Here is a 15332-nt window from a genome sequence, read left to right as displayed (position 1 = left end):
CACGTCATAATTTTTTGATAGTTATATATGTGTATCCTTCAATAAACTTTCAGTTGGTAGTCTGCACTTGTGTGTGTGCCTTCTCTGTTTCTTGCTGCTTTTTCAAGCAGTTTTGCAGTTATGAATTACCAACTCGCCCAGCATTCAGCACTCTTATCAAGCGTTTGCTGTTCGCTTGATAAACGCCTCTGGAAGGGCATGACATGTTTTCCACTAGATAAACACAGCTGTCTACTTCCAGAGCTGCTTGAAAGTGCCTCTGTCTTTTTAGCGGCGATGGCTGCACTATCCTGGCCTCTTTCGACGTAGTTTGAGGCCTCCTAAATGCGCCTACAAATCGCCGTGTGGGCTAGTTTTTGTCGTGATACCTGTCGAACAAAATGCATGAAGGAGACTCCTTTCACTACATGGCGTTTATGCAGTCTTTTTTTCCCAAAGCAGCTGCCTTTAACATCATAGCTTTGTGGTAGGACACCTGCTTGCCCCGTGAACGGCTCTGGTTCGATCTTCAATGGGACGGAAAAGTTTATTCTTTATTTTATTATTTGCTTCTTTCTCAATTTGTCGCTCCCGGATGATTTTTCACTCACAACCAATGGTGCTGAAGCTTACGGCCGAATTTCTGCGACACGAGCTCTCGCGTTAAGAAATCGCAGCCACCTTGGCCGCATTGGCCAATGGGAAGCGAGAGACGTGGGGGGAAGGGGGCTTGTTTGGCGCGCACGCTCTGGCCAATGAGTAATTGGGAAGGTGGCTTCGAAAATGGGGCGAGGGCAGCCCTTTTATTCATGCGACGTCATTTTAAAGGGTGGCAAAATGCGCACGAAGAAATCAACTTCAAAACGAGCTCAAGATGATGGCGATCCACCAGCTGCTTCTTCGTTCGCCGGGGGTGTGCGCGCGAAGTTCGAACAAATTTTATCTTTTGTGGGGCGTCCTGCGACTCCTGTGGAGATTTCATAACAAATTATGACTCATTTATTTATCGAATTTAGCATTCACAATTTCAGATCACGTGTGCATAGGAATAAAAATTCTAAAAATTGGATTTTTGAAAAATTGACTTTATGGTCATTTTTCACCATTTTAGTACCCGAGTCCCCCCTTAAAAAGAAAAAGCAGTCCCCCTACAGCGTTCAGTATGCCAAGGACGAGCGTGCATAGCCTGTAGAACTGAAAGATTGTGTGTTCCCAATCATAGCTACACATATGGCCACTGAAACGCTACCTAGGCCAAGCCAGAGAAAATTTCACTATGGCTTCAAAATGCAGCAGCCTTGCTCAAAATGAGCAATATAGTCTGAAAAATTAAAAATTTACAGCATAAATTCATCCGAAAAGATCGGGTGTGAAATCTCATTACAGTCAAATCCGTTTATAAGAGACACTAATGTACAAGGCAAATGGGTATAAGATACCTAATGTAAGAAGTAAATGAGTGTAAAAGACATGCCTAGAATAAAATAGGAGTTGACAAGAAAACGCATATGTGGTACTCTGTTTAAAAAAGAAGAGAGTTGCTCCCCAGCGCATGTCTATATAAAGAGGTTCAATTGTAGTAGTATGGAACGGTGTAGTTATGAAGTCCAAAATATCCACAAAGTACAAATTGCGGAGTATGAAAAATTTGTTGGCTACCGAACAGCCCGAACCATTTAGGAAGTTTTTTTTGTTAAGATACAAGTTTCATCCTCAAAGCTTCTCATTAGCATAGAGATTGATCCCACTGTTGACGACTCAACAGGGCCTGTCACACAGTAAACTTACTGTGAAAATTGAAACCAATATCCCATTTCTTCTGGTACTGGCTGTGCGTAATACCTCTTGAAGATGAGGCGACAACAAGCAAATGGCTTGGTGCGAGCTTCCTATCCGGGCCTTCAGGTGCCTCAGCAGCAGGAATTTAAATGCCAGCTAAGCTGATTTTTCGACAGTCGTAATTGTCGGACTTGAGATTGGCAAGCATTAAAACAGTCTCTCGTTTTATTTTGGGTAGCACGTAAAGTGATGCAGCCTAGATGGCAGCGCAAACCAAAAACAACCAGTCGGACCCCACAGGCCCTGCAAGGTACGCAGATATGTTAATATCTTCCATGCTTCCATGCCCACAAGTTTTGCTTATGTCCATTTGTGAGTGCGTTCATGTCGTTAGGCTTCTGGCTATGTCCGGCGATGTTGAGGAAAACCCGGGCCCGCCAAAAGAAGATACGGGGAAGCAATATAACGAGTTAATCTCGTTGATTAAGGGGCTGCACTCTAAGATAGACTCAAAACACGAAGAACTTATGGAATCCATTAACGAAGTTAGAGAAGCGCAAGTGTCTCTTGAACAAAAAGTGGCAGAATTAGACAACCGATTATGCGCAGTTGAGGAATGTGTCCGGGTCTCAGACAGCGAGCCGAATCGTCAACGGGTACCGGAGGTACTTTCGGTTAACAAGCGCCTTGACGAACTTGAAGATCGTTCTCGCCGAGAAAACTTGATTTTTTATGGAATAGAAGATTGCGATTCGGAAACGTGGGCGCAATCAGAAGAAAAAGTTTGCCAAATCCTTAATGAAACTCTGAAGCTAAACTTGGGAAGTAGCGACGACCGCATATCCCGCGCGCACAGGCTAGGCAGATTCGTAGTTGGCAAATCTCGACCAGTGATCGTAAAATTTGCTTCTTTTAAGTTCCGAGAAAGCATACTGCAGTCTAGAAGTAGTTTTCGCGAGTCTCATGTGTCAATCAGCGAGGATTTCTGCCGCGCAACAAGAAGCGTGCGCAAGAAGCTTTTTGAATTCGGCAGGGCGAGTGGCGAGAAGTATACCGTCAAGTACAATAAGCTTTACATCAACAAAAAGTGCTCTGTGTACTCTTTGGTGACCGACAGCGTTTGTGAGCTGCATACAAATGCGCAAAACTCATCAGAAGCTTCGTCCTCCGCTACGCATGCCGACGAAGATACGCTCTTATCCTAACAAAGTTCACCCCTCGGCTACTTATCGTAACTACTCAGTTTTATATTCTAACGTACGAAGTGTTCTTAACAAACGGGATGCATTATCTTCAATTTTTGATGACTGCGCCGCCGATGTTGTAGTGTTAACGGAAACCTGGCTTACCCCTAACATTGCAAGTGTAGAGCTGTTCGATTGTGAAAATAATTATACCATTTACAGATGTGATAGAGAAGAATCGCCAGGAGGTGGTGTACTTATAGCCGTAGCTGATTATATAGTTTCTAGCCATATAGTAATCGCATCACCTTTAGAATTTGTCTGTGTGTTTTCCTCAATGTCAACTATCAAAATGTCATATTTTGTGGCTGTTACCGCCCTCCGAGTGCGACGCCAGAGTTTTGCGAGCAACTGCATGATGCTTTGAATGATATTGTCAAAAGGCACCCGCATACACCTGTTTTTATTCTAGGCGATTTTAACTACCCGAAAATAAACTGCTCACTTCCTTCCTGTTCATTAAGCTCACTTTCAGCCGACAGTTTACATTTCGTGGAACTGTGCGAAGACTTTAACCTTACCCAACTCGTAACGCAACCAACAAGAATGGGCCCCAATTCATCAAATGTTCTTGATCCGATTCTCACCACTGTACCTGACCTTGTCCATTCTATTTCATATATCCCAGGCATAAGTGACCATTGTTTCGTGCACTTCAATCTAACAGGTTCTTTAAGGCGTCGGTCAAACAATTGGAAAACAATAAGAGACTACTCACGCGGCGATTATGACTCAATCAACAGTGAACTCGAATCGAATTTTGAGAGCTTTGCTAATGGCTTCTTTGATCGCAGCGTTCAACAAAACTGGAACTTGTTCAAAATGAAAGTTGAATATTTAATCACGCGATACATTCCCACATACGTTATCAAGGGTCGCCAACGCCCCCCTTGGTTCTCAACTGACTTAAAAAATTGCGGAATAAAAAGAAACGGTTGTTCCGTCAGGCAAAGCAGACTAATTTGTTAGCCCGTTGGCACGTGTACAAATCTGTCCTTTCCGAATACAGAGCAGCTATCAAGGAAGCCAAGCGCGTTTTTCTTAATGATACCTTTCCTTCAATTCTTGTAACCAACCCTTCTAAGTTTTGGAAAACTGTTAAACCTAGGGAAAAGAAAATCATTTCGCTTACGAACTCAGACGGGCAGCCAGTTCGCTGTGAAGAGTGTTGCATTGCATTAAATGATTTTTTTGTTACTTCTTTTTCAAGTTGTTCTGCTTCTGCGTTGCCGCAAATGCCTAGTCGTGATTTTTTACCCATGTATCCTGTTACCGTTGATGCCGTTGGAGTGCAAAATTTAATTCACAAGCTTAAGTTATCCTTTTCTTGTGGCGTAGATGAAATCAACTCAAAGTTTCTAAAAAACTCTGCATTGTATTCATCAATTTACTTGTCCTTAATCTTTTCGCAATCTATTCAGACCTCCACTTTGCCGCTTGACTGGAAGGTGGGGAAGGTGGTCCCTCTGCACAAATCTGGTAACACACAGTCTCCTCTCAATTACAGACCAATTTCCCTAACCAGTGTTCCTTGTAAAATGTTAGAACATATAATTTACTCCAACCTTGTCTCATTCCTAGAATCAAATTCTTTTTTTACTCTCTACCAGCACGGATTCCGAAAAAGTTACTCATGTGAAACCCAACTTCTTTATTTTACTAATGACATAGGATCGGCTTTAGATCGCGGCTCACTTGTGCATTGCATTTTTCTTGACTTTCAAAAAGCTTTCGATAAAGTACCTCACCAATTACTCCTCCTGAAAATTAGTGCCTTAAACATTGACCCGAACATTCTTAAATGGATTGAATGCTTTCTGACTAATCGCACTCAGTTTGTAACAACTAATGGCTATAACTCACCTCTTTCTAAAGTAACATCCGGCGTACCCCAAGGTTCCGTATTAGGCCCTTTACTCTTTCTTATATATATTAATGATCTCCCAGACAGCATTAACTCCGCTATAAGGTTATTTGCAGATGATTGTGTAATTTACCGCGAAATAAACAATGAATATGATAACCAATTTCTACAGTCAGACCTTGACACTGTCTCAACCTGGTGCAATAAATGGCTTATGACTCTCAACTCTAACAAATCTAAATGCATGTCAATAACCCGGCGATCTATTTCTCCCCCCTGTACCTACAGAATTAACGCCGTTCCCCTCCAGCATGTCTCTTCATATAAGTACCTCGGCGTTTACATTACCAACAATCTATCTTGGCACACGCATGTTACCTACATCTGTAATAACGCTAACCGAACGCTAGGATACTTACGCCGCAACTTTTCTCGCGCTCCGCTGTCCCTCAAAATTCTATTATACCGATCACTAATTCGCCCAAAGCTTGAGTACGCGTCCGCTATATGGGATCCCGTGCAGCAAAATTTAATTAACGCGTTAGAATCTGTTCAGAACCGCTCAGTTCGGTTCATTTGTTCTAATTATTCCCGTACTGCTAGCATATCAAAAATGAAATCTAACCTTGACCTACCCAATTTAACTGTCCGGAGGAAACTGGCGCGACTGCATTTTTTTCATAAGATATTTTTTCACAATCCATCAATGAAGCGAGACCTCATTTCACAACCGTCATACCACTCATCGCGCATTGATCATCAGCATAAGGTTGCCATTCCGTTTTGCCGCACTAAATTCTTTTCAGCAGCCTTCTTACCGAAAACAGCCGCCGATTGGAACCACCTTCCCTCTTCCGTTGTATCAATAACAGACCCTTTGTTATTCAAGACTGCAATTTCTCAGCAATGCTTGTAACTATACGCAGTTTTCATTATCTATCTTTGTCTTGTATGTGCTTGAATTCTTATACATTTTTAGTTGACTTATGTTGCCTTCCTGATTTGCGCATCTGATACTTGTTTCTTTATTTTCTCTTTTTTTCTTGTGTGTTATATATGTTGTACCCACCCCCTCTGTAATGCCCTACGGGCCCTGAGGGTATTCTAATAAATAAATAAATAAATAAATAAATAAATAAATAAATAAATAAATAAATAAATATCAATTACAGACAGTTTGCAGAATACGCGACATCTTGAGCGACAGAAGTGCAGGGATGTTAGTTGCATATACAGTCGCCGACCGATTTTTCGGACCTGGCGGGGACCGAAAAAAAGTACGAAAAATCGAACAGTCCGAAAAATTCGTTTTTGCCAAAAATCCGAAGTTTATTGTATCAGGCAGGTTTAAAAAAGTCCTTGATGCTGCCTTGCCTCAAACTACGCTTGGAGGCAATTTGGTTTGCCTGTATTTGCGCCAAGGTGACATCGTCGCTGTAAACGCTCGACGAAATTGTCACCGCGTTGGCGATCTCCGACGGCTGCGGGCGGTCGTCGTTGTCACCTAGCTTGATTATGGCAGCTTTCTTCTCCATCGTCAGGGTCGTATACTTCTCACGCTTCTTCACACCACCTGGCTCCCGCGATGGCACAGATAGCGGAGCCATGGCACCGAGAACACAAAATTCAATGCCGCAGATAGCCGCTGCGAAGCACACAACGTCTCGACGCTACGCGACACAACACGTGCAGAATGGCGACTGAAAAAAGCTGCAACGACAATAAAAGAATCCTTCTTTCGCCTCCTCCCCGTGCGATGTGATGACGATAGCGCTGACCGAAGACGAAAAAACGGCATCCATCACCGCGTCTTTAGAAAGCAAACACGGCCTCCGAAACTTAAAATATGGCGTGCGCAATCCAATCTCGGAGGCAGGAAAGGCATCTGAAGACCAAGCTTAGCCAAGCCGACGGAAAATCCAACATGGCGGCGTTCACAATGGCTTGGGGCGTGGCACAAAACGAGCGATTTAGTCCGAAAAATCGAACTTTCAGGGGCAAATTCGCCCGAAAAATCGGTCGAAACAATGCATTAGCTCCATGGGATCCCTGACGGTGCATTTATGAAGTCCGGAATATCCAACAAGCCCGAATTTTTGGAGTCCGGAAAATCGGTCGGCGACTGTATATTTATTTACAACGGTGAACGTTTCGTGCAGTTTGATGCATCAGCCAGTGCGAAACGGCCACAGTGCTCTGCACAACCGCAGTAGGGCTATACGTAGTGGGTACCTTGTTTGCATATGAACGCTTATGCATGCATGTTGTTCTGTGGTATACATGCTAAAACATTTTTTATGTGGCCCTCATTTTATGTAAGCGTTGATTGAGCCTTGTTGCGGATCTCAGCGCTGTTCACCAATAGTCGTTTCGGATCCCAGCGCTGATCACCCGTTGTCGCAGACCGGGGTCTACCCGATGCTTCCCCGCTGAAGTACTTCGCTGGAACGTCAGGGTTACGTCGGACCCGGTCTCTTGCGGTAGCGTAGTGCAACTTTGGGTGGAGGAAACGAACGCTGACAAGATGGGGATACGAAAAACAAACAGGTTTATGACACTATTTACAGTTATTTACAGCATAGAGAAGTTAGAAGTTTCACAAACCAACGAGCGTGGTGGTTGAACCATTACATGATTCAGAGCCCCGTCCAGCACTTTGCAGTGTCGTTATAAACCCTGTCAGGCTCCTCTTTTTTGATTGGAACGCCAATCACAAACACAAGACACCGCCCACAGGGCATCAGTCAGCAACACACACTCCGCCGAATAGTTATTTCATCTAACGAAATGATCTGAGGAGAGGATAAATGGGGTTTCTTCCCGGAACAATTGCCCCGCCGCGGTGGTCTAGTGGCTAAGGTACTCGGCTGCTGACCCGCAGGTCGCGGGTTCGATTCCCGGCTGCGGCGGCTGCATTTCCGATGGAGGCGGAAATGTTGGAGGCCCGTGTACTCAGATTTGGGTGCACGTTAAAGAACCCCAGGTGGTCAAAATTTCCGGAGCCCTCCACTACGGCGTCTCTCATAATCAAATAGTGGTTTTGGGACGTTAAACCCCACAAATCAATCAATTCCCGGAACAATTTTGCGGTCGGGTTGCTTCTTCCGCCTTTTCCAGGAAGGGCAGCCAAGGGGTGGATACTTGAATCGCGGAGACACGACCTGTGCGGTGGGTCTGCTTCGTCGTTTCGCTGAAGAAAGCCGGCCTGGAGAAATTGCTTGTAGGGACATTGACTCACGGACCATCTTCTAATCCCTTTGTCGCTCTCCGCCGCTGGACGCTGGTTAGGAGTGCTGCCCGGCTACGTTTCTCAGCGACAGCATGGCACCTACTGACGAGGGTCATAACAGCTTCCCTCTCGCCAGATGAGTCACAGAGGGCAGCAGTCACCGCTGCTGCTTGAAGGGACGACGAAAGGATCTGTAGCAGGAACTCGCCTTCGCTTGTCGCATGGTCTTGGTAATTGCCGAAAACTTCGACAGCGTCTCTGCAACTCGACCACATGTACAAGCAAGCACTAGGCCCCCTTCGAACAAACCAAGCCAAAAGAGGGATGGTAAACCAATTTTCATTGCTAGCTTTACACGAAAAGCTCACACTCAGAACTCTCAGGACTTACCTGTGCTGAGAAACCAGACGTGCTACCATACACATTTCACATAATAGGTTGCACGAAAAAAAAAAACTAAATATCAATTTTGATACATCAAGAGGACCCCTAGATAGCTTAGAAAGAGTGGCTGAGTGCATCAGTGTTTCCATTCGATTTGCCCTTCTTATACCTAATGTCAAAATGATATTTTTCAGGAATCAAGCTCCACCTCAAGAGGTGACCGTTCTTCGATGTCACGGTTTGCAGCCACGAAAGGGGACAATGGTCTGTCTCTGCTTTAAATTTAATTTTTTCATTTTAATTTAATTTAATTTTAATTTATTTAAATTTAAATTTATTTAAAATGAATACCCTACACAAGGCAAGCGCACTCTTTTCCTGAAGTGCAGCACATCATCTCTCGGCGGTCCAATTTTTGGCTTCAGTAGAGCGCATCTTTCCTCGTTACCACTGTCGTCTTGCCATAGAATGGCTGCCTCCTTCTGCTCATCTCTGACCACTTTCATCGGTTCTGTCCAGCTGAGAGCATCAGTCAGGAACTTGGACTGAGCGAGTGCTAAAATTGTCCTAATGTCCGTCTTTGTTTAAGGCCGACAATAATTATCTACTATTGAGACATTAAGCTATCTAACTTTCCTGAAACTTTGGTCTACATTGTGGCCAAAATAGTTTTCGTTTGCTCAACATTAGGGAAAAGCTTACTGTTCCGCTCATATAATCACTTGATTAATCGTCTTCAAAGAAAACCAAGAAAACAGAGACAAACACTGCCTTCTAGAAGGTTCATTGAGTTAAAGTTACCTGCCTATGCTAACGCCTTTGATTAAAAAAAAACCAGTGAGCTATCCCGAGCATTTTCAATTAATCTCATTCCTACAGCACTGCAAAATGCATGGCACTACTAACCAAATGCCTAATCTTTCACAGTTTTTCTAACACTCTTACGTTACGTTGTAACACACCATGTACAACGCAAAAATAACCCTAGGTGAAAACGCATCAGAACCACCTCACAACAATTGCATTGGCTTTCTGCAAAAATCTTGCACCAATGGTTCTCAATTCTCATAGCGCATAACGATAACTGTACCATGTCGTGCCAATCATTTTATGAAATCAATGGGTCCATGCTAACATCTTCCTCAAATGCTCATTCACGCCGCATCCACATGACAGTGACAGCATAGAACATTACACTAAACCTACAAAACACTAGAAAAATGACACATTTCTCTCGGTGTTTAATTTATGCACACTTTTGCGGTAATGATTAAATCACTTCGATGCTAACTTTCAGCCTTTAGTTCGGCGGTTTTCCTTACACCACTTTTCGTAACCTATACAAAATCAAAACGACTGAAATCTGCATCTACAAAGTAACACTGAGTAAACATATGTAGGACACGCGTGCAAAAGTTACTCAAACTGACCGTGCCCCTTTTCTCAACTAGATTCTTTTGAAGCGTACATGATGGGGTCCCGGTCCCGGCACTTTTCAAGCACGTCGGATGCCACAAATTGCACAAACACTAGGCTGTGTCCTGCTGTCCCGCCTCATTCTGCACTTCAGCCGGCTCTCCACAGGAATTTAAAAGGCGCACCAGAAACAGGGGGAAGCCTGGGCCATTGTGTCTGTGTTCACCCCTACGCGGTATTTAGCCACTCTGCCCTTTCGACTTGCACCTTTCGGATAAGGCCGCTTTCCCGAAGTCCTCGAACTGAACCCCGCGCTTTATTGAGGTGGCGTACCTCGTTTTCCCCCCTCTACACCTGTCTAGCCGCTTGCACCTCAATGAACGCCCCCATTGAGGTTTCCTGAAACAGACTGAAGGCCTACCCTTTCATCTTTCTCGCGACGGGGTGGGACCTGTCCGAGGCTTAGGCGGTGCCGAACACTTCCGCTTCTTTCTTTTTCTGCGATGCTTGCAAACCAGCTCGATAGTACCACTGCACTGCTGAAGCGTGGCGTTCTTGCTCTCATCAGCCACTGCGCTAACTATGCCTACATTTGACGATGTCGAAAGGTTCTCTTGAGGCACGAAGAAAGTTTCCAGCTCCTTACTGAGCCCATTAGAGCTGCTGGCGCTCTCTTCATCCACGCAAGGAGAGTCTTTCGACATCGTCCTTACCTCCAGACCGGCCAAGGCCTCGTTCTCAGCATACTCTACCTTGATGGATTTTCGAATAAGCAGGCCCTTCTCTGGCGCGACGTGTTCCTCTCGCGCTTTGTGAGGCACCTCAACTTCCGGTGCTCTGCGACGCGCCTCGCTTTCAGACTCTGGTCCGAGTTTTTCTTTCTTTTTGCTAACAAAAGTTCCAAATCTCCTGATTAGCTCTGCTTTAACAACTTCGTAGCTGATCGCGTTCTGCTCACCGAATCGCGCAACAACATTTGCTGCCTCGCAGGGCAGAACCGTCAGTAGCTTCTGAGATCAGGTGTCTCGCTCACACGACAGTTGCCTACACTTTCGTTCCGAGAGTCTAAGATACAGGCCCAAAACCCATGATACTTCATATGGCTGCATGTACCTAGACATCTCGAACTCTGCCTCATTGTCGAGAAGAAGTACTCCTCGCTGGGGTCTCAACCTCTTACTCAACTCATTATCTTGTTCAAAAAACTTTATCCTGAGGTCTGGTCTTTCGTCTTATCTTTTTTCTTCCATCTGAGCTGCTCCTAACTTTCTTTCAATGATGAGATCCCATTCTTCGCTGAGTTTCTCATCATCAGCCCCCAAAACATTAATAGCTTGAATGATTATGGTTTTTCGTGCCAAACCCTTTGTATCAATCCCAATTCCTCACACAACAGCAACAAGTCTGACTTCTGCAGCTCCCGTAAGTCCATGATCGTACTGAGTACTCACTACTTCCAAAAATCACTTCCTGAAACGGCCAAACTGAGTGTTTCGGCAAAGTTAACTATTAGCACTAAAATTGACCCTCCTTTAGAACCTGGTTCTCTCAAAGGAAAAGCCAAGCACTCACCCATACGTGATCCATGTCTAGAGTCAGCTGGTTCCCGTGGACAGATTGTTGTCACTTGTAGCTTCATAGCCCACCGCTGATCACCAGTTGTTGCAGACCAGGATCTACCAGGCGCTTCCCCGCTCACGTGTGTTGCCGGAATGTCAGGGTTACGTCGGACCCAGTCTCCTGTGGTAGCGTGGCGTAACTTCGGGTGGAGGGAAAGAATGCTGACAAGATGGGGTTTCGGAAAACAGATTTATGGCACTATTTACACTTATTTACAACATAGAGAGGTTAGGAGTTTTACAAACCACGAGCGTGGTGGTTGAACCGTTACATGGTTCAGAGCCCCGTCCAGCACTTTGCAGTGTCGTTATAAACCCTGTCAGGCTCCTCTTTTTAGGTTCCTCGATTGGAACGCTAATCACACATACAAGACACCGCCCACAGGGCATCAGTCAGTAAAACACTGTCCTCCGAATAGTTATTGCATCTCCCAACGCAACGCTCTGAGGAGAGGGGAAATGGGGTTCCTTTCAGGAACAATTTGGAGGTTGGGTTGCTTCAGTCTTTCTCAGGAAGGGCAGCCAAGTGGTAGATACTTGAATCGCGGAGACACGACCTGCGCGGTCGGTCTGCTTCGACGTTTCGCTGAAGAAAACCAGCCCGGAGGAATCGCTTGTAGGAACATTGGCTCCAGACCATCTTCTAATTCCTTTGTCGCTCCTCGCCGCTGGACGCTGGTTAGGAGCGCTGTCCGGCTACGTTTCTCAGTGACAGCATGGCGCCTACTGACAAGGGTCATAACAGCCTCAACCAAATGATTGGAGCTAGTTTGTGTGATCAGCGTTGGTGGTTTCACTTGGCCTGTATGCAGCATCACTAACTTTTAGATGCGAAGCAGCTCTGACTAGCCTGCATAACGCTGTCCCTCCCCTGGTCGCAGGTGTTGGAGCAGTGCCAAGTAGCTCACGCCCTTTTAGCAGTGCGTAGCGAAGTCTGTCTCTTGGCTGCCGCGCGCTCGCCGCAAGTCAGCTTTCTCTCACTTCACCCTCTCCACTGCTCAAGTCTACACCGATTGCGTTTGAAAATACAAACGGCGCGTGGGTAACACCGACAAGACGAGAGTTAAGGAAGCCAAGCGCAAGAGTCTTCAACGCGTCTCGTCTCCGGTGTCTTTGCGTTCTTGAGCAAACCGTGCTTCCAGCACCCGCCACGACGACAGTTTCAACCAGGTCGACGCCGTGCGCACCGTTGCTGCTTCGCATCCCATCAGGGTTCCCTTTGGGGAGATGGTCCATAGTTTTTTAAAGAAAGTACACAAGCTACTTGTGAGCTTCTAATGAGTAATTTACTACAATATACTACTGTCAAAGGGGACACCTCTAAGCTCAGGACGTTTAGATTTCGCTCTCTTACAGAAGAACACTGGCTTATATTTGCACAAGTTCACAGTTCTGACTCATGTTGACACTAGTGACGTGCATGGAGATTGTTTTCACTGGATGTTAGAGGGTCAGCGATATAGACAGCATTCATACAAATCTTGCCCGTAACAGTGGACAGTACTGTACATCACAAAAACGAGAAAAAATTGAGAGAGGGGGCTGCTGCACTCAGTGGGAGACAGCCATGACGCAGAAGCAGACAATGATGGCGTTGTCTCATATGTGGAACCCCCCCCCCCCCCCCCCCCGCTGCATAAAAGTTCCTTTGTGCTTTTACACTTTACACAACACTTTACACATAGCTTGAAATTTTGCTAGCAATATTCTCAGTTATTGCTAATTCTAAAAAGTTAGAACTGAGTGCCAAAGACAAAGCTTTTTCTGTTGAAACCAAAATTGTACAGTCAAACTTTGTTAGTGCATACCTGCTATAAGGGTTAAAACATAGTTGCGACGAACGTCCAACTAAGTCTCATGGAGACCAATGCATTCGTGGACTACCTACCGTTTAGTGCGTAATGCGTACTGCGATAACATTTTACACCCCGAAACTTTACTGCACAGCTGAACTTGCAGATGCCACAATGTGCCGTGAAAAGTTTTCCGTCATGTTGATAAGTGTGGAGGTCAGCTGATAAGTTATTCCGACTTCAGCGCGATTGCAGCGATGACATATTGCGAGTAATCACCGGGGAAAAAAAAAAGATGAGGTCGAGACCACAGATTTTCAAATGCGCCGATGTGACTTATCGCCTACGAGAACCCTTACCACATTTAGCATTCCTGGTTATCTGCTCGGGCCCCATGTGGCGTAGCGTCGCTTTAGGCCTACTGCACTCTTTGTAGGAGACTACCTGAACACGCTGGGCCGCTGATCGCTGCCACACTGGGTTGCCAATCGCTGCCACTTCGTTGTGCAGGATCATGTAATGCACCCACCGCTTTACAGAAATGCAAGTAGCTCGCTGACGCAGACTTTAGCAGTGCGGATCACGGGCACAAAGAAACCTTTGTGTATTATACCAACACGCGCACCGTACATCAAGCGTAGCCTTGTTGTAACCATGCTGCACGCTTTTATACAGCGGCAGCCCAGACGCACCTCCGTCCGTTCTCAGAACTGCTAGAGCATCGTGGAAAGCGCAATGCTTGCAGAAAGCTCTTCGTCACCGCGTTTACCCAGCAGGCAACTCGCCGCATTGGCAGTCACGGTGTACACCTAGTGAGCAAAGCGCTGCACGCAAATGAAAACTGCACCAGTTTTCGCTATGAAGCAGACTGTATCACGGACAGCTGATTGTGTCCGTTCTGTAGCTGTAACACGCTGCGTATCCCAGACCCCACAGTTGTTTTGAAATGTTCATCAGAGTCGCCACTGGATGCTATTGGGCAGTTGTACAAGAGTCAGCAACTTTTCTACACATTGGCAAAAAGAAAGGAAAGGCTCTGCGGTAGGCACTTTAGGCAATACTTACCATGGCCCTGAGTTTCTTCCTTTGCTGGCGGTAGTCATGTCAGAAGTTCAAATATGTAGCTGGTGATTAATGCGTAGTTATGCCACCGTTTATGGCTGGTACGTATTAACGGGGTTTCACTGAAATAGTTTTCAACTGTTTTTATAACTACCATTAGAATTCATATGGCATTACCACCTTGTCCAATTTTTCTCCTCATCGGCTCTATGGCCATGTTATTCCCATGGTGACGTTCGGTAGGAAAAGCGGATAGTTCCACACACTATCGCCATTCCACACAAACAATTGTCTTGCTTAAAAAAGTTTTGCCTGGTGCTCCTAGCAGTAAGCTGTTCCGATAAGCAACCTGCTCTCTATTGGAACTGTTGGCATTATGCGTGCAAACTTTTGAGCAAACTAGGCAAGCTCACCAGCAACGCGGATGTGTTGCAGGCGCGGCATGAGCTCACAGTCGAAGCAGCACATGGTGTCACCCGTGAGGAAGCGGTAGCCCCCCTTGCGCAAATGGGCGTCGATGTTGCTGAGCTGGTTGAGCAGAGACTTCTTGGACTGCTCATCCCGGCGGGTCAGCATCAGCTTGAATTTCTGTGCAAGGCAAGCATTTCTGTGTTCTTAATCCTACCAGACCACAGAGATATAATCCTGCTAACATACACTCTCGAATAGGTCAAATTGTTTGCACTATTATGGTGAGAAAAGAAAGTACAAACTATAATGCACTAAACTGACAAAAAAAATTCTTTGAACTTGCGCAAGCAAAGAAAGTAATGCCCCTTCAGATCAAAACGGTACGAAGACGGTTGACTTTAATGCGAATCGAACAGCTAGTGACTGCAAAAAACAAAACAGAGATGCTTAAATTACCAACGACATGTTCACAGTAACAATTTTAGGTCTACATCAGCAAAGCTTGGGCAAGATCATGGCAAAAGCAAGATAATGATTTACTCACTAATCCTA

At 45.4% G+C, this 15332-nt stretch overlaps 1 protein-coding gene across 4 annotated transcripts in view; it reads right to left on the bottom strand.

Moving 5' to 3' along the window:
- The window catches only part of Clic (chloride intracellular channel protein 5), a 233265-nt gene that overhangs the window by 56624 nt on the left and 161309 nt on the right, over nt 1-15332 (bottom strand). For all 4 annotated transcript variants that reach the window (XR_012895577.1, XM_037424357.2, XM_075896444.1 and 1 more), the window contains one exon: nt 14783-14957. Coding sequence is in view for 3 of the 4 variants with exons in the window: in XM_037424357.2 (XP_037280254.1) it covers nt 14783-14957 (175 nt within the window). In the remaining variant the exon portion in view is untranslated. The remainder of the gene's footprint in view (nt 1-14782; nt 14958-15332) is intronic.

The sequence above is a fragment of the Rhipicephalus microplus genome, chromosome 5 (assembly GCF_043290135.1).
Source record: "Rhipicephalus microplus isolate Deutch F79 chromosome 5, USDA_Rmic, whole genome shotgun sequence".
Lineage (NCBI taxonomy): Eukaryota > Metazoa > Arthropoda > Arachnida > Ixodida > Ixodidae > Rhipicephalus > Rhipicephalus microplus.
The sequence above is the reverse complement of the archived record's forward strand: the minus strand, read 5'-3'. Positions and strand labels throughout refer to the sequence as shown.